Source organism: Myotis daubentonii, chromosome 3, assembly GCF_963259705.1.
Source record: "Myotis daubentonii chromosome 3, mMyoDau2.1, whole genome shotgun sequence".
Taxonomy (NCBI): Eukaryota; Metazoa; Chordata; class Mammalia; order Chiroptera; family Vespertilionidae; genus Myotis; species Myotis daubentonii.
This window is the reverse complement of record NC_081842.1, coordinates 218,217,052-218,233,770: the sequence shown is the minus strand read 5'-3', so window position 1 is coordinate 218,233,770 and position 16,719 is coordinate 218,217,052. Positions and strand designations below refer to the sequence as shown.

The 16,719-nt window shown below is 63.6% G+C and overlaps 2 protein-coding genes across 3 annotated transcripts; one reads left to right on the top strand and one right to left on the bottom strand.

Annotated features, from left to right (window-relative positions):
• Positions 1 to 1,993: 1,993 nt before the first annotated feature.
• SMIM1 (small integral membrane protein 1 (Vel blood group)) lies at positions 1,994 to 4,920 on the top strand. 2 transcript variants are annotated; one of them, XM_059691507.1, is made up of 4 exons: positions 1,994 to 2,069; positions 2,328 to 2,404; positions 4,007 to 4,167; positions 4,385 to 4,920. In XM_059691507.1, the coding sequence occupies exons 3-4, from the start codon at positions 4,073 to 4,075 to the stop codon at positions 4,509 to 4,511; spliced, it is 222 nt and encodes a 73-aa protein (XP_059547490.1). In that variant the 5' UTR covers positions 1,994 to 2,069; positions 2,328 to 2,404; positions 4,007 to 4,072; the 3' UTR covers positions 4,512 to 4,920. The 2 variants fall into 2 exon arrangements, with proteins under 2 accessions (XP_059547490.1, XP_059547491.1); XM_059691508.1 differs by having other exon boundaries at positions 3,965 to 4,167.
• A 1,964-nt stretch (positions 4,921 to 6,884) lies between these two features.
• LRRC47 (leucine rich repeat containing 47) lies at positions 6,885 to 13,447 on the bottom strand. Its single transcript, XM_059691485.1, has 7 exons — positions 12,782 to 13,447; positions 10,381 to 10,821; positions 9,403 to 9,519; positions 8,689 to 8,804; positions 8,096 to 8,198; positions 7,789 to 7,878; positions 6,885 to 7,696 (listed from the first exon to the last, which is right to left on the bottom strand). The coding sequence occupies exons 1-7, from the start codon at positions 13,394 to 13,396 to the stop codon at positions 7,448 to 7,450; spliced, it is 1,731 nt and encodes a 576-aa protein (XP_059547468.1). The 5' UTR covers positions 13,397 to 13,447; the 3' UTR covers positions 6,885 to 7,447.
• Positions 13,448 to 16,719: the final 3,272 nt, after the last annotated feature.

Genomic DNA, 16,719 nt, shown 5'->3' with positions numbered 1-16,719 from the left:
CAGACATTTCAAGGGTGTGTTATCACAGATGCAAAAGGACAGACAGGCTCAGTGAAGGCCAAGCTTGACCTTGTCAGTGAAGATACTGGCCTAGGACATAACTGCCCACTGTTAGGTTAGGTGGCTCAGGAGGCGGCGTAGGAAATAAAGAGAGTTGATCAGAAAAGGAAGGAAGGAGAGGTTTTATTCTGCGACCCACGAACCCCAAAGACAGGGCACGTGGATCCACGCCAACAGGGAGGGGGGCGCTTTTTTTATACAGCTGTTCAGTGAGGGCGGGGAGCATGAGCTGTGGGAGTTCCCGCCACGGGGGTCGTCACGGCTTTTCCAGGTGTCCTCATCTGTCTGGTAGCTGACCTGTTAGGAATTCCAGGGCGGGACCGGTATTTGCGTCACCATCTACCTGGTGCCCTGGCCTGTTACGGATCCTAGGAAGGGCCCCGTATCTGCGTCACCATCTGCCTGGCGGAGGCGTGCATCAGCTCCTGGACCCCCTTTCGACCTAACACCCACCATCACTGCTTTAGTTTAAGTTTAATGTCAGACCATCCTCTGTGGTCACGTAGGTCTGAGTTTGCAGGGCCGCCACGCAGGCCTTCCCTGAGCTGTCAGGTCAGCACGTGGCCCCTTCCGTCCACCATGTCATCTGTAGGGAGACAGGTCAGGGGGTCCCACCCTCAGGCCCAGGGAGATGCTAGGGGAGGAGAGGTCCCCTGGGGGTGAGGTCCCGCCCTACGGGCTACCACAGGGAGCTTTCCATCTGGTGACCTTCTGGACTGGTGACCTTCTGACCTTCGCCCTTGCTCTGCCCACCACACTTCCCTCCCCTGCCCCAGCCCCAGGGGCTCCCTGCCTGGGGCCATTGTCTTGCAAGGGCGACTCCTTGGAGGAAGGTGGCCGGGCGTGGGTACTCTGTTGCCACCGTGGGCGAAAAGGGGCCACAACGAAACCCCACAAGCTCGGGGGAGGCCTGCGTGGCGGCCTTACAAACGCACGGAAAGACACCCCATGGGAGGGTGTGGAATGGAAACTTGGTAACTGAAAGCTGTTCATGGCCGGTCGTCCAGTCCCAGGCTAGAATCCCCCTGCAAAGGTCAATCTTGACCTTCACCGGCCAGTTCATTGCCTTTTGCATCTCAGATAACGTGCCTTCGAAATGTCAAGGTAACTCCTCATTTTCCAGACCCCAGGGCCAACCCACGCACCGGGCCAGACCCGGAACCCTCTCGCTGCTGCGTTAATTGCCGGCCTCACCCAGACCCACTCGTGCGGAAGGTGCATGTGTCAGTCATCTTCCTTTCATCCGATCCCAGAGGCCCCGCCCCCTGACCCACCCCCGGGGGTTCCATGCAGCCCCCCTTGATTGTAATGAGGGAAATAAGGGGCACGACTGCGCTCTCCCGAGAGAACTGCCACCCGGTGAGACGCTGCTGCTCGGTCAGTGGGGCTCAGATGAACGCGCACACGGTCCCCGGGTTTGACGGGGCGGGAGCTCCAGGAGGCGGCAGGCTCCTCCCAGAGGCTCCCAAGTCCAGGCGCCTGAGCACGTGCGGACGCGGGAGGCGCTGGGGCGCCGCTCTGCTCCGCGCCCGCCCGCCCGGCCCTGCACCCGCGCTGAGGTCCGGCTCCCCGGCCTCTGGTCCCTGCAGCCCGCAGCCCGGACGACCGACCGCAACCGCGCCGGCCGCGGGGAGACCCAGCCCAGCGCCGCGCCTTTGGGTTCAAACCCAGGCGCCCCGGGGGCCCCGCTCTGAGTTCGGCTCCCCGAGTCTCCCCGCTCCCGCGGGGTCGGGGTCCTGGGGAGACGCGCCCAGCCGCCCCAGTCCCGGAGGCCCGTCACCCCAGCAGCCCCGGCCTGGGGGCCGCCCCCCGCCGGCCCCGCCCCTGCCCCGCCCTCGGGCTCGGTCCCGCCTCCAGGTCCCTCCGGGCTCGGACCTCCCCGGTCCGCTCCCCACTCCCGCCCCGGCCCCGGCCCCGGCCCCGCGCCCCAGCCCCGCCCCCCAGCTCCGCGCCCTCTGGCCGCTTGGACAGTCCGCGCCAGGTGATGCGAGGTCGTGTGCCGCCTCCTCGTGCGTCCGGGGCTGTGTGTATGTGTGTGTGTATGTGTGTGTGTGTGTGGGGGGGGCGGGTGTTGGGGGCCTCGGCGGCGGCAGCCCCCGGCCCTCTGAGGCCGCGGCCTCCCCGGCCTGCGAACGGGTGGCCTGAGACCGGGTCTGCGCGGTGGGGGTCGGGGCCATGCGCTGTCCCGGTCCACGGGTTCTGGCCTGACCCATGGGGAGCCGCGGGGAGGCCCAGGGCCGCCCGTCACCTTCTCTTTCCTATTTAAGGTTGAGCTCCGCCGCAGGTTCCGCCCATCTCCCTGGACCGCGGGCTGCAGTCGGTCCCCCTGGCCAGGACACCCCTTGTAAGTTGTGGGCTGCCCAGAGGTGCTTCGGGGTGAAGGGGGCTAAGGTGCGTGGAGCTGCCTCAGGCTCCCAGGAGCTGGTGGTTGGTACCCGGGCTCCCAGGGCTTGGCATGTCGCCGCCAGGTGGCACGGCCCCAGGCCTCTGGGACGCGGTGTGCCCGGTGTGTGGGCTGGACAGCCGATTCCGAGCAGGCGCGGTCCGGCTCTGAGCCCCTCACCCGCTCCTGGAGCTTTGTCCAGCCGGATGGCTGAGCCACGGCGCCTGTTTGGGACGCGTCCTGCTGAGTGACAAGAACCCCCTGGCCCGGCCGCGCGAGGTTGGGGCGACTCTCCTGGCATCAGAAGCCCCCAGTGGGCAGTGGGTGTGGCTTCGGGGCAGTGCCGCCTGGGTTGGTGTGGCATCCAGGTCACAAGGCGGCTGCCAGCGCTCCGGCCCTCACATCAGGGCAGCAGGAAGGAGGTGGCTGCCTTTCAGGAAAGCAGAAGCTCCCCCCTGCTCCCCCCTCCCCTGGCCCAGGAGAGCGCCCGGCCCACCCCTGGTGACCGAGGACGGCAGGGGATGGGGATGGGATCAAGCTGGCCTCAGCCCGGTGTCACTGGGCGGCAGCGGGCACAGTGCTGAGGGAAGATGAGGGTTCTGCCCACAGGAGGGAGTGCGGTGTGAAGCCCTCCCTCAGGCCTCCCTTCCTCCCACGGCCTGGGCCCTAGAGAGGGTGAACACCAGCGAGCCAGGGGTTAACCGCCTGGGGCTGGCTTCTCCCAGCAAAGGGCCCTCTGTGCTTTTTTTTTTTTGTGTGCTTTTTTTAATCCTCACCTGAGGATAGGTTTTTCCTTGTTTTTTCAGAAAGAGTGGAAGGGAGGGAGGGGGAGGGAGAGAGGGAAAAATGGATGAGACACGTTGACTGGTTGCCTCCCACACGTACCCTGACCAGGTCCCATTCGAAACCATGACCCTTCAGTCCTGGGGCCTGTGCTCAAACCACTGAGCACACGGGCCAGGGCGCCCTCTGTGTCCAAGACTAGCTGGGACCCAGTCAGCGTCTCCCAGGCTGGTGGGGGCTGAGCCAAGTCTCAGGCCCTAGAAGTGAGGGGCCAGCTGCTGCAGCCTCCCCAGCAGGCCCAGGCGCCCCCAAGCCCTGGCTTCTCCCGCAGGCAGTGCTGGGGGAGGGACTAGGGAGCTACAGGCCAGGGCGTAGCTGCTGTGGGGCCCGCCCGGGCGCCCCCACCCCCCACAGGCTGAGCTCGCCAGCCACAGCCCCCTCCCTTCCCTTCCCGACCTCCAGAGACGGCTGGCCAGGCCTTATCTGTCAGGGAAGGGCAGCAGGAAGTGGTCATCGGCCCTGGCCCGGGCGCGGGAGGCCCAGTGCTGGGTGGATGCGCGCATTCCTGAGCACAGCGTTCTGGACTTGCAGCCTCCGGGGCAGGAATGTCCACTTTGCCCCTCCCACGTGACTGGGCCAGTGGCGTAGCACTCTGGCCCTGGTCACCTCGTAAGGCGGATGGGAGGTGTGGGTAGCCGCCACCCACCTTAGTATCTCTCCCCCTCCTCCCGCGCCCAGGGAGACTCCCCCTGAAAGCACCCCTCCCCTCACTGTCCGCAGGGTCCTGCCCTACAGTGAGCCCGGCGAGGCTGCCACGCCCCCAGCCACGTCAGCTCCCCACCCAGCATGGAGCCCCAGGACCCCTGTGTGCAGTACAGCAGGTGGGATGAGGTCAGTGTGGGGGCTGCGTCCAGCCCGGAAGAGGCCCCCTGCTGCGAGAGGTGAGTGGGGGCAGCCTCTGCTCCACACCCCGGGTGCCCCCCTCCCCTGGCCTCTGAGCAAACCTGGGCCCTCCGCCTCTGCTCCTTCCCCGCGGGCTCCCTCCTGTTGCCCACATCAGCAGAGCGCCCCAGCACCCCCACTTCCTTTGGGGCCCACCTGCCCTGGGGCTCCCCCCTACTCCCCGCCCCAGGGCTCACTGCTGCCCTCTCACCCTAGGCTCTCCCGGAAGCTGTGCTCGGGCCGGCTGGGGGTCACCATGAGGATGCTGGGAGGAGTGGCCCTCTTCTGGGTCATCTTCATCTTGGGCTACGTGGCCGGCTACCTAGTCCACAAGTGCAAATAGTGCCGCCGGGGCCACGGCCATGGCCACGGGCACAGGCCGGGGGCCTTCATGCAGACCCCCCAACACATATCCTATACAGACTCCCCCATACAGGCATCTGTACAGGCTCCCCCCTTATACACCCCCCCATAGGCCCTCCCATGTACATGCCATCTGTATACAGACCCTCCCACAAACATGCATCTGTATGGACTCCCCCCATAAACACGCATCCCCCTATAGACCCTCCTATACACATGCGTCTGTATACGGACCCACACACATGCATCTGTACAGATTCCCCCATATACACGCATCCCTATATAGATTCCCCCAACACACATCCTATAGACTCTCCCCACAGACATGCATCTATATACTGGCCCCTACATACATGCACCCCTATACAGACCCCCACATACACGCATCTGTATAGACTCCCCCCAGATACACGCATCCCTATACAGACCCCCCACATACACGCATCTGTATAGACTCCCCCCAGATACACGCATCCCTATACAGACCCCCCCCCCCCCCGCCCATACAGAGGCCCCCAAGCGCGCCTCTGCCCGCCCTCCCAGGGGCCGAGACCTGTTCCTGGAAGACACTCCCCAGGCAGAGCAGGGAGCGGCCTCCACTCTCACCCCTGGTCTGCCCGCTTCTTTCCTTCCGCTGGGAAAGAGTGTATTAGTCATTAAATTAAATGTCTGTTGAATGAAAGATGCCGGTGGCCATGTTCCCCGGGCCAGATGTGACTGGTGCCTGGACAGCTGTGAGGGGGCCTTGGGACGTGCCCTCCTGGCTGGGCCTGAGGGCCGGGGTGCGGCCAGACCTGCTCCTGTCCCAGGGCCGGCATCTCAGGACGAGGGTGGGAGATGAGGAGCCACTGTCCTCGCGGCCCCGTGTTAAGTCCCCCTTGTCAGGCCAAGCTGCCTACAGGGGCACCGGTGGCTGGTTGGGGGGACGTCAGGAGTCTGTATCCAGGTGGTGTCCGGCTCTGACCCCAAGGTGGGCAGGGACCGGGTCCTGTGGGCCTGCTGGAGGGACCTCAGGGAGGGTCCTGTCAGCTCTGGTCTCGGCCTCCGCACCCTTCTGGCCCCATCAGGGGAGGGAGGGGGTGCAGCTGGCGCACCTCTCCCAGCCTCACCCTCTGGCGCCGATCCAGGAAAGGCCGTGGGGTGGGGGCTGCGGGGAGGTGGGCAGGGGCATGGGCCTCCGTGGGGCCAGTCTGCCCTGGGGGAACCGGGAGTGGCAGAGGGTGAGGACAGAAGGGGTCCTGGTAGCCCTTGCCCACTCCTCCCCGACTTCCCAGGTGCACTGCAGGCTCCGGCCTTGCTGATGGACAGGTATGAGTGGCCTGGGGCAAGGCCGACAGTCCTGGGCAGGTATCCAGGGCAGGGAGGGGCGAGCAGGTGGCAGGTGACCCACGCTGAGGGCACTGCTGGGAGCCAGCACTGCCTGGACACGGAGGACCTCCTCCAGCCTCCTCCTGGGCTGACCAGATGTCAGGCCAACACGATGCCTGCTCGAGCTGCGCACGTGCACGCACCCCACGGGTCTCAGGAGCCAGTGTCCCTGCCCCGGGGGCATGAGGCCTCTGAGACTGATCCCCCAGGGCCAACATACAGGGCACAGTCCTTAGGGCCCCTGCCGAGTTGGTGCCCAGCCTCCCGACAACAGGCACAGGAGAGTGGGCCGAGTGGCCCGGGAGGCAGGGCTGCAGGTGGGCCGAGCGGCCTGGGGTCTGGGGTCTGTTTTGCAGACCTGCCAACCCCACTGAGAGCGGCCGGGAAGAGCAGGCGCTCCCACTAAGGTCGCTGTAGATGCAGGATGGGGAGAGTGGCACCAGGTGCACCGAGCCAGGGGCCTGGAGGACAGCTGGGCTGTGGCCCCTCTCCCTGCTCCACTGTGACCCGCAGACCCCACGCCTGCCAGTGTCAGCGCTGACTGCCCGAGGCCATGTGTGAGCCAGGCACCAGCAGACACTGCACAGGAGGCTCGAGGGTGGGGTGGGGGGAGCAGGGCAGCAAGGAGTGCCTTTGGCGGCTCACCCACGTCAGCCCAGGGACAACGGTGGGAAGGCCTGATGGTCAGAGCCAGGTCGGGGTCTCAGCCACCCACCACGTCCCGCAGAGCAGGCTAGCTGAGCTCCCAGGCCCCGTGCGTCGGGTTCCGATGGCTAAGCGCCCTCCCCCAGACGGACATGGGCCTCTGCAGCTTGGGGCCGTGGAATCAACGGCCACGAAACACGGAAGCGGAGGAGGCCCTCCCCGCTCCAGCCAGAGCCTGACGGCGCAGTCGGCCCCGCGGCCCTGCGGCCGCTCCCGGACCCAAGCACGTGGCCCTGGGAGGGCACATGCGTGTGCTCACACAACACACGCAGACACAGGCTTCCTGCCGAGACGTTTAACACCAGAAACACCTACAGCCCCACCCACCTGCACGTCCCCCTGGGACTGGGGTCTGCCATCTGCTCGTCACCACAGGCTCACTCACCAGCGGCTCTAAGTCCCGCTGACTCCTCCCCCCGGCAGGTGCCCCTCTGAATCGCCACCCCTAAGCGTCCACCAGCAACGCGTCCCCCGCAGGCTGAGGACGAGGCTGCGCGTGCTCAGTGCACCAGCAGCGGTGGAAGAGGCGATGCTCGCGGCGCAGGCTCCGGCTGGGACGGAACGCCATGTCCACGGAGTCTCCCGGGAGCAGCTGGCTGTGCCCACATGACCCCAGCGCGTTCTCACAGTGCAGTGCGCTGAGCAACGTCATCCAAAGCCTTAGTGAAAGCTGGAGGCAGGAGAGTGTAAGCACGTGACAGCGTGGCACGTCTGCAAACTGGACAAAGACTGCAGACAGCTTCAAAACCGCCCAGGGGGCAGGGCAGCCAGTAACTCAGTGCCCCCACGCGTGAGCCCCACGGGGGCAGAGCTGTCCAGGTGGCTAGAGGCGCTGGCGGCGTCTCAGCGGATGACCGTCACGTGGGCAGCGGCGATGTCCAGGTCCGTCTTGGATGGGTACACCACCTTCAGGTGCCCCTCCTCGTCCACCACCCGCACCTGCTCCACCACCAGGGGGGCGCTCCCATCTCGGTCAGGGCTGGGGTGCCTTCCAGGCTCCGAGAGGCGTCCGGAAGTGGCGTCCGCTTCAGTGTCTGAGACAGAGCCCTCCTCCTTGTTTTCTACGGTGTATTTGTTGATTTCTGCCATTTTCTGCAAATGACCCAGAGATCAGAGGCAGCCCTGGGAGGTGCCCGGAGACCCACGCGGTCCTCTGCCCGTCGCCTGGAGGCGGGGCTACTCACCAGAACGAGGGCGTCCATGATGTCTTTGCAGACCTGCAGACTTGTCGCACTTGTCACTTCCAAAAACAAATCGCAAGTTGTTTTCTTAATCTTAAAGAGAAACCAGGAACATGTCAGAAAAGAGTCAAGTTACCAACAGCGACACCAGCAACTGCAACACCGAATCTGGGGAAACCTCACACACGTGCCACTCAAGCCAACGGACACGGACCGCGGGCTGCGCGCACCCTGACGTGGTGTGGCCCAGGCCGGGCCGTGCGCGCCTGACGTCGCATGGAAGACGCAGGGACGCCTACTCTCAGCCCACCTTGGTCTTCTCGCTGTTGGTTATCGGCGGGAAGGAAATGACGTCGCCGTCGGCGTCCAGGAGGCAGGGGTACTGCTCCTTCCCGTCCAGCAGGTGGAGGTACCTGTGCAGAGAAGCCGTTAACAGTGAAGCTGCCACAGCGCCCGGAGGTTAAACCGGGCAAATCAAAGCCCTTGACCCCAAGAAAGACCTAGGCACGTCCCACAGCTCAAGGCACAGAGTGTCCCGAAACCGTGTTTGCGGGGACGGCGTCTGGGCTGAGGAGGCAGGGCCAAGGCCCGCGGTCACTCCCAGCTGTGAGACCCGGGAAAATGCTGGGCGTGTGGGGGTTTGTCTCCCTCGGGCTGTGGGTGACTCGGTTCCCCCACCACCTGCGTCCTTGGTGCCAAGAGCCGCCCTCCTGAGGCAACACAGGCTCCCTGGGAAGTGGCGTCCACGCCACACGGTCTCAGGCACCGCCTTTCACCCCACCCGCAGCGAGGCCCTGGCAGGAGAGGGATGGACTTCCGGGAGAGGCCTCAGTCCCTGGCAAGGTCAGGCGCTTCCTAACTGGCGGTGGACAAGATCGAGGACGGGCCGGGACCAGGGGCCACCTGTGCAGGCCCGAGACGGTCTGCCTCTTCCTCTGCTTCCGGTGCTCCTCCGCCTCCGCCTGCAGCTGCCGCACCAGGTCCTTGGCCTTGATCTCCTTGCGCCCCAGGGGGACGATCTTTGGGGTGAAACCTCAGGTCAGCTCATGTGGAGACACTCTCGGCCACTCACTCCAGCAGCCCCGCCCCCGCCCCCTCCTCGGCTGCCCCATGGCTGCCCCACGGCTGCCATTCTGCCCCTGCATCACGCGTGCTCACATGTGCTTCAGAGGTCACCTAGGAGCCCCAACACCCCAACACCCCAACACCCCAGTGCTTAAACTGAGCTAAACCTCAAACCCAACACACAGCCGCGTCTCCAAGACTACAGATCCTGTAAGGCCAAGGGCCGGCCAGCAGCGCCCGTTGGGCAGGCACGGGACCCGCCCCACCCGGGGCCTCACGCCCGTGCAGAGGCCAACAGCATGGCCGGACCTGCCGGGACAGCCGGCCAAGGTCAGGCCCCACTGGGGCTTTGCCGTTGGGATGCAAAGCAGGAGTTTCCGGTTTAAAGCGAGTGAGCAAGTGAAGGAACCCCTTTACCGGTCCCACTCCTGAGCCTGCGCCGCGGCGTGAACAGGCCCCTGCTGCCCCGGGAGCCGGAGGGCGAGGAGCTGCCGGCTACCTGCAGACGCTCCGGCACCAGAGCCACCCCGCGCAGCCCGGAGGGGCGGTCACCTTGAGGTCCTGCGGCGGGCGGGCGGTGTACAGCAGCGGCCCGCGGACGGCACGGAGGTCGTGGGTCGCGACGGTGGCCGCCGTCCGCTTCTCGCAGAGGTCCTCGTGCAGCTTCGTCTGCAACGCGAGATCGCCAGCGCTCAGAGCCAGGCGTGCGCGGGCGGGAGCCGCCCACCCGCTCGGCACTGCCCCCTCCGGCCAGTAGCATCCGGTGAAACCGCCCCCGGCAAACAGCTTCTGCCCGTCACCAGTCACCAGGGCTTTCCTCGTCCCTGACGCCAGGGCACAACGTGGGAGGCGTCCGTCCGAGAGGCCACGGGAACCACACTCCTGGCTGCGCTCACAGCAGCACGACTCAAACATGGCCCCACGGCGTTCCCCCGAACGCGAGCTCCGCGCGGGCCGCCTGGCCCTGCCTCTGCCCCTCCCAGGGCAGGACTCCTGACCCGCGGGAGCCTCCGGAAGCCGCCTGTCCCCGGGCCACCGCAGGGCCTCCTCACGTCAGAGACGCGCCTGCTATTTTAAAAGAGGGGCGCGGGCACGGAGACAACCCATCGGGACGTCTGTCTCGCTAAAACCTAAACAAACAGCACGACTCACGTGGGAATGTGCTGGTGAGAGCTGCTGACTCCGACACCATCTTATGTGGCACTGAGTGTGATTCATTGCGGAACCAGAAACTCCAGCAACTCGGGAACTGGAGGAACACTCAGGCCCAGGGCGACAAGGCCGCCGGCGGCGGCTCACTGTGAGCTGTGGGCGAGGAGCAGGAGCCCCCACCGGCTCCGCCAGGCACACTGGTTCTGTGTGCGAGAGGCGCCCTCGACGTGCCCAGCACACTCCGCTGCCCACGGCCCACATGCTGCTCACCAATATCCAGAGCAGGGCCGCTGCGTTCCCGTTTCCCAGGAGAGGAAACGGAGGCACTCAGAGGTGGTGTCTCCTCACCCCACCCACCCGCTGGCCGCCGGCACCCACCTGAGAGGTGAGGAAGCGCTTGAGTGCGTTGCCCGTCTGCAGGTCCATGCCCCTCACGACAGCCCCCACGAGGAACGGCCGCACGCCCTTGACCTCGGGGCCGGCCGTGATGGTCAGCGGGGCCGGGTTCTCTGAGACGTGCAGCACGCGGAGCAGCAGCCGGCTGGCCTCGGCCACCTCCTCCTCCTCGCCCTCCCTCTTCCTCCGCTCCCTCCTCTGGCGCCGGCTCTCTTCCTTCTCGGGGTCGGCCCTGCCCTTGGCCCTGCCGCGGCCCCCCGCCCGCAGGTACTCCAGGATGGACTTGGTCTGGCAGCTGCCCAGCATCTTCTCCAGGCGCCTGTCCTTCAGCTGGTTCCCGTGGAGGTTGAGCTCCCTGAGCTTGGGGCAGTCGGCCAGCTCCGCGGGGACCTCACTCAGCTGGTTGTTGGCGAGGTCCAGCGTCTGCAGGGCAGAGCGCGCATCAGGCACGGAGCACCCCACGCGCCGGCGACGCGGCCAGGGGTCTCCATGAAACACCTGCCCTGACCCTCGGGCTCCTCGGGTCACAGCTACAGCAACGTTTCAGGGGGACGGTTAGGTCAGGGGACAAGGCAGCAAGGGGCAGGGGAAGGCGCAATCTAGCTGTGACCCGTGGTGCCTCAGGGGACAACAGGTGCCCGCACAATGGCGCTAACAGATCTCTCCCCACACTGACACGCAGTGCAGGACGCACTCACATCTGCGGGCCCACGGGGAGCAGGGCCGACACTGCAGGGCCGCTGTGTGCCCGTAGAGCAGGGGCCGATCCTGCCCTCAAAACAGGAATCAAACAAAGAAAAGGGGCTCAGGAAGCCAGACGGGTCTTCAGTTCCCACGGTCCGAGCAGCGGAGGGGCCTCTGCTGGTCACCCCGCCACAGGCTGTCCCCACCTAGACGCCAGGCCTTTCTCCCCTCAGGCTGGACTGGACTGGGAGGGGCAAGGCAGTCTCTGGCCCCAGGTGACCCGGCAGCTCCTCCCATCGAGAGGCAGGGCCTGCACCGAGCCAGGAACCCCGACTCCCAGCGATGGTGACAGTGGCTGTCCGGAGCCAGCCCGGCCACCTAGACCAGCATCCCGGAAGCCTGGAGAGCAGGGCAGGGCTGATGAGTCAGGTCAGGGTGGCTCTGAGTCCCTGTGCTGTACAAAGGGCAGTAGCTGGCCAGCTGCACCTGCGTCACCCTCATCCCGGCACCAAAACACGCTGGCTGGGTGGCTGGGACGTGTCTGCCTCCAGCATGAAGAGCCGGCAGGGGAGGGGGGTGAGGGAGGGGCCCTGTAGAGCAGGGCAGAATGGAGGCACCCTCAGGACCCGCAAACGCGCTGGGGCAGGAGGCTGAGCAAAGTTCTCCCAGGGGAAGCTGCGCCCGAACCAGAGGATGTGAAACCCATATTCCCTCAAAGGGGGATGACCATGTGGGAGTGGCCCCAGCAACAGCCTGGACCTGACACACGGAGGGGAGGGTAGGGGACGGGCGGGAGGCGGGGAGGGGACTCAAGCTGCTCCCCGCTCGCTGGTAACAACCCCCACGGGCAGAGCTGGGGCCAGTCTCTGAGCCCAGGCGGCGCCCTGTTCCCGCTCGGGACCTGCTGTTCCGAAAGAACCCTGAGCTCCTGGGGTGCGACCGAGAGCCCCCCCTGGAGGGGTGCAAGGACCGGTCTTGGTTGCAACAGACGACTGAGGGCACCTGGGCCCCACCAAGTGAGCCCCACCTCCGGCAGCAGCTCAGGAAAAAAACAAAAAACGGAGGCAGGTTTTTCTTTTAACGTCCATTTCTCTTATCACCGGACAAAGGGTTTCACTTCGGAGCTTGACTTCTCTCTGAAACCTGCGGTGGGGAGCCCCACACGTGAGTCGCACTGGGTGACAGAGCGACAGGGCTCCCGGCAGGAAGGCGGACCCTGGATGAGTGGTCCTGGCTACGGAACGTGCGGCTGGTCCTCTGCCCGCCCCTCCCTCCATCAGTCCCAGGTGGGCAGCACCTCGAGTCCGGGTAGGAGTCACAGGAGCGCAGGCAGGCAGAGCCATGAGGGTGCCACCCCTCCTTGGCCTGCTGCGGCCCTGGCAGTGGGGCCCGTGCCAGGGCAGAGAAGCCCGCGCCACAATCTCAGGTCTCTCCGGGGGCAGCCAAGCTGGTGGGTCAGAGGCTCGGGGATGGCAGAGCCCGGCGCCCCAGAGGGAAAGCGGTCAACGGCGCCGCCTCTCAGCGTCCCGCCCCAGGCCTGGAGTGCGGGGCAGGGTCTGGGCCACCTCCTGGGCTCTCCCCGCTCTGGGGAGGGGAGTGGAAGAAGCCGAGGCTGGGGTTACTTGGGGGTGCGGGGGACGGATTGCTTCCCAGGCCCGGGCCCAGCCCGCCCGCCCGCCCGCCGGGTCGCCCTGCTGACCTTGAGCGAGGCCAGGTGGGCGATGTCGGGGCTGAGCTCCCGCAGGCAGTTGTCGGCGGCCGCCAGCTCGCTGAGCAGGGGCAGCGCGCCGGGGCGGAAGAGCTCGGCGGGGAAGGAGTGCAGGCAGTTGCCGGTGAGGTTGAGGGTCTGCAGGCGCGGGGCGCAGCGCGCCAGGTCGGCGGGCAGCTCGCGCAGCCGGTTGCCGCTGAGGTTGAGGGTCTGCAGCTGCGGGAGGCCTGGCGGCTCGGCGGGGCCCAGGCCCTGGCCCGGCGGCAGCGCCTCCAGCGCGTTGCCCGACAGATCAAGCACGCGCAGCGCGGGCAGCGGGCCGAGCTCGGGGCTGAGGCCGGGGCCCAGCGCGTTGCGCCGGAGCACGAGGCTCTGCAGCTGCGGGAGGCCCCGCGCCAGGCCCGGGCCCGGCTCGCGCAGGCTGCCGCAGCCGCTCACCTCCAGGTAGTGCAGCAGCGAGAGCGAGAAGAGCCGCGGCGGCAGCCGCCCGCCCGCCGCCCGCACCCGCTCCTCCAGCGCCGGCCCCGTCAGCAGCAGCTCCCGCCGCCGCTGCCGCTCCGCCAGCTCCAGCTCGGGCCAAGCCTCGGACACCGCCGCCGCCGCCATCGCGCTGCCGCTCCCGCAGCCCGCGGGGCGCTTCCGGGGCGCGCGGCGTCACTTCCGGCGCGGACCGGAAAGAGCCACGCGGTCAGCCCTCCGGCGCCTGGACCACCTGGGCGCCCGAGGTTCCGGCCGCGCCTCTGCTCGGAGAGTCCGGCTCCGGGCCGAGGGCCGCCTGGCCCCCCTCGCCCGCCTGGCCCCCCTCGCCCGCCTGGCGGGGTCCGCACCGCGGAGTCGCCCTCGCAGAGACTGGGGAGCAGCAGGGACCGCCCCGCCGCCTGGGACCCTGTGACAGAGGCGGAGTGACCAGCCCATCGGCGATGCCCGCGGAGAAGGAGTGGCCCGAGGAGACTTAGAATCCGGGCTTCGCCGCGGTCGGGGGCGGGCGGGAGGACGGCCGGGTGGCGCCCCTGTCCTTGAGCGAAGGGGCGACAGTCTGTCGGGTGTGCTGTCACCCCGAGTCCCCTCCCGACCAGAGCGCCCCCTCCTGGCCCCGACACTGGGAGGGGCTGGTGGCAGTGGCTCCTTTGGGGGGAATGTGGGGGCAGCGGGGTGCCGAGAAGGCGCCCCCCAGCATCGGCGGGTTTCCCAGAGCCCACGGGTCAGAAGAACCCGTACACAACCCGGCAAATTTGGGGGGTCCTGTCGCGCTTCCCTCCAGCGCGGTCCACAGGACATGGATGAGGCCACTGCCAGGGTAGAACGGCTGCTGTTTACAGAAGCTTTAAAAGCGGGTGCCAGGCGCACACTCCAAAAAGGCGACGGAAGTACAGCAAACACCAGCAGCAGTCGCCGTGGGCACCATGCGGTGGGTGGCACCCGCGTCCCCACGAGCCGCGAGGGGTGCGCGGTGCTCTGCGGGCACCAAGGCTATGGCGTCACTGCTCGGAGGGCACCAAGGCTATGACGTCACTGCTCTGAGGGCACCAAGGCCATAACGTCATTGGAGACAGGCGTGTTTCCTTCCATCACGCCCTCCCTCCTGGGTCCACCGTCCCCAGTCCTCCCGGGAGGCCATTGCAGCACACCTCCCCCCGAAGTAGGATAAGACATTGGAAGTCATCTTTGCCGTTTTCAGCTGCGATGCCCCAAATTTCAAGTTGGTACCCATTTGTGTAAAGGAAAAAGCTGTACATAAGTTAAAATAGAGACAATTATAAACTTAGCGACGCTGATGGAAGCTTAAACCCGCTCCACACACTGACGGAGAAGCGCTGCCATGTTTCCTATTTGAAAAGCTAAGGGCTCACTGGCTGGAGGGAAACAGGTGACTAGAGGGAAACCGGCCGGCCGCGCATCCCTGGACACCCTGGTTCTACTCCACAGGGTAGACGTGGCCAGTAACTCCTAATTCATCTGCAGTTTAACATCTTCGCTTCTTCAGCAGTAAATCCATTTTGACAGATAACTTATTTTAGGGCCAAACTCTCTCCTGGCAACTTATCATTCAGAGCCCTGGTCAGCCCCCGGCTGCCCTCTGAGGTGCCTGCCCGGCCTTATCCCGTGTTTACAGATGGAAATAGAACCTACAAATTGCTTTTAAACTATCGAAATAAAAGTGAAATGTTCAGTGACCTTTTTATTATATGAATATTATTGGGGTGAATTAACTAAGTCCTGAATAGCAACAAAAATATATTACTCAGATATTTTATAATTATGATACCTGAAATAAAGATAAATAGAAAACTATGCTAAACATTAAAAAATTGTAAATTTTCATTAAAAGCATTTACATTTGTATTCTAATGCCAATTTATACATATAATTCTTTTAAATTAGATATGCTATTCTGAGATATGAAAATAACAAATACTGTTAAATACCCACAACATACTCATAAATTCAACTATTACTGTTCCAAATTCAGATGCTTACGTGAGGCTGACAGAGCACACAGTTACTTTTACATTTTTACCCTGATTCTTGGTTCAATAGTACATAACGCGGTAAAGCTTTCATGGCCACGAACCACTGCCACGGATCATTTCACCACAAATGCATGAAGCTTCTGTAACCAGCAAGACCAACCTTTTAATATATTTTTTTAAAAATATATTTTATTGATTTTTTACAGAGAGGAAGAGAGAGAGATAGTTAGAAACATCGATGAGAGAGAAACATCGATCAGCTGCTTCCTGCACATCTCCTACTGGGGATATGCCCGGTACATGCCCTTGACCGGAATCGAACCTGGGACCTTTCAGTCCGCAGGCCGACGCTCTATCCACTGAGCCAAACCGGTTTCGGCACCTTTTAATATTTTTATTTTAAAAACATTTTTATTGATTTTTAGAGAGAGAAGGACAGAGAGAAACATCTATGTGAGAGCAGAACATCTATCGGGTGCCTTCTGCACGCCCTCTACTGGGGATGGAGCCAGCAGCCTGGGCATGTGCCCTTACGGGGAATTGAACTAGTAAACTTTTTGGTAAATGGGACAACGCCCAACCAACTGAGCCACACCGGTCACGGCAAGACTAACCTGTTTTAAATGCACCTAATTTTGTCAATCATCAAAAACTAAACATTTTTACAAATATTTTTAGGTTATAATATATAGAAAACAGTATACCTATTTCTTAAAAGTTTTGGAGAGAAAATAATTGCTTAGTTAACTTTTCTCATTATTGTTCTGTTTAAAAAAATGTTTTATCTGTATTTCAAAAATGGATTAGAAAGCAGCCAACATCTTTGGAAGCCGAAAAGGATTGTTGAGTGATCATCTCGGCAGCTGTACTCCGCTTGGTCGAGGAGCATTTTACCTCGTCTCCCCACATTTTAGTATTTTTTTAAAGGTAATTCCGTTGGTCAGTCTCACTCAGCATTTCCAGTCAACCATACGAGACGGTGTTAATTTACCAAAAATGGTGATAGATTAGTGCGAACCGGTGGTGGCTAACGTGGCCGGGGAGTATACCGCTCAAATAGCTATTAGTTGACGTGTTCTTGTTCCCCAGGCTGGGAACTAGAAACAGCAATACACTAGCTGTGTGGTACAAATGTCATCCCTTCCGGCGGCATTCTGACAGCCTGCTGTACGCTCGGCAGTGGGCGTCGGGCCCCTGGCCACAGGAGGGGACGGAGGGGGCAGCCGCTGGGGTGCTGTGGGGCACCACCTGGACGGGAAGACCTGGGCGTGGCCTAGCAGGTCTCAGACACTGGCTTCTCCCGGGTGCCCTGCAGATGAGGCAGGCAGAACCACTGGTGGGTTTGGGGTTGGGCAGGAGCTGGGAGGAGACTGGGTTTGGAGGTTTGGTTGTGTCACTGTGAGTGATGTTTTGGGTTTAAGTATCTGGAGTGTTTGAGAAAAGTGCCTTCAGCTCCAA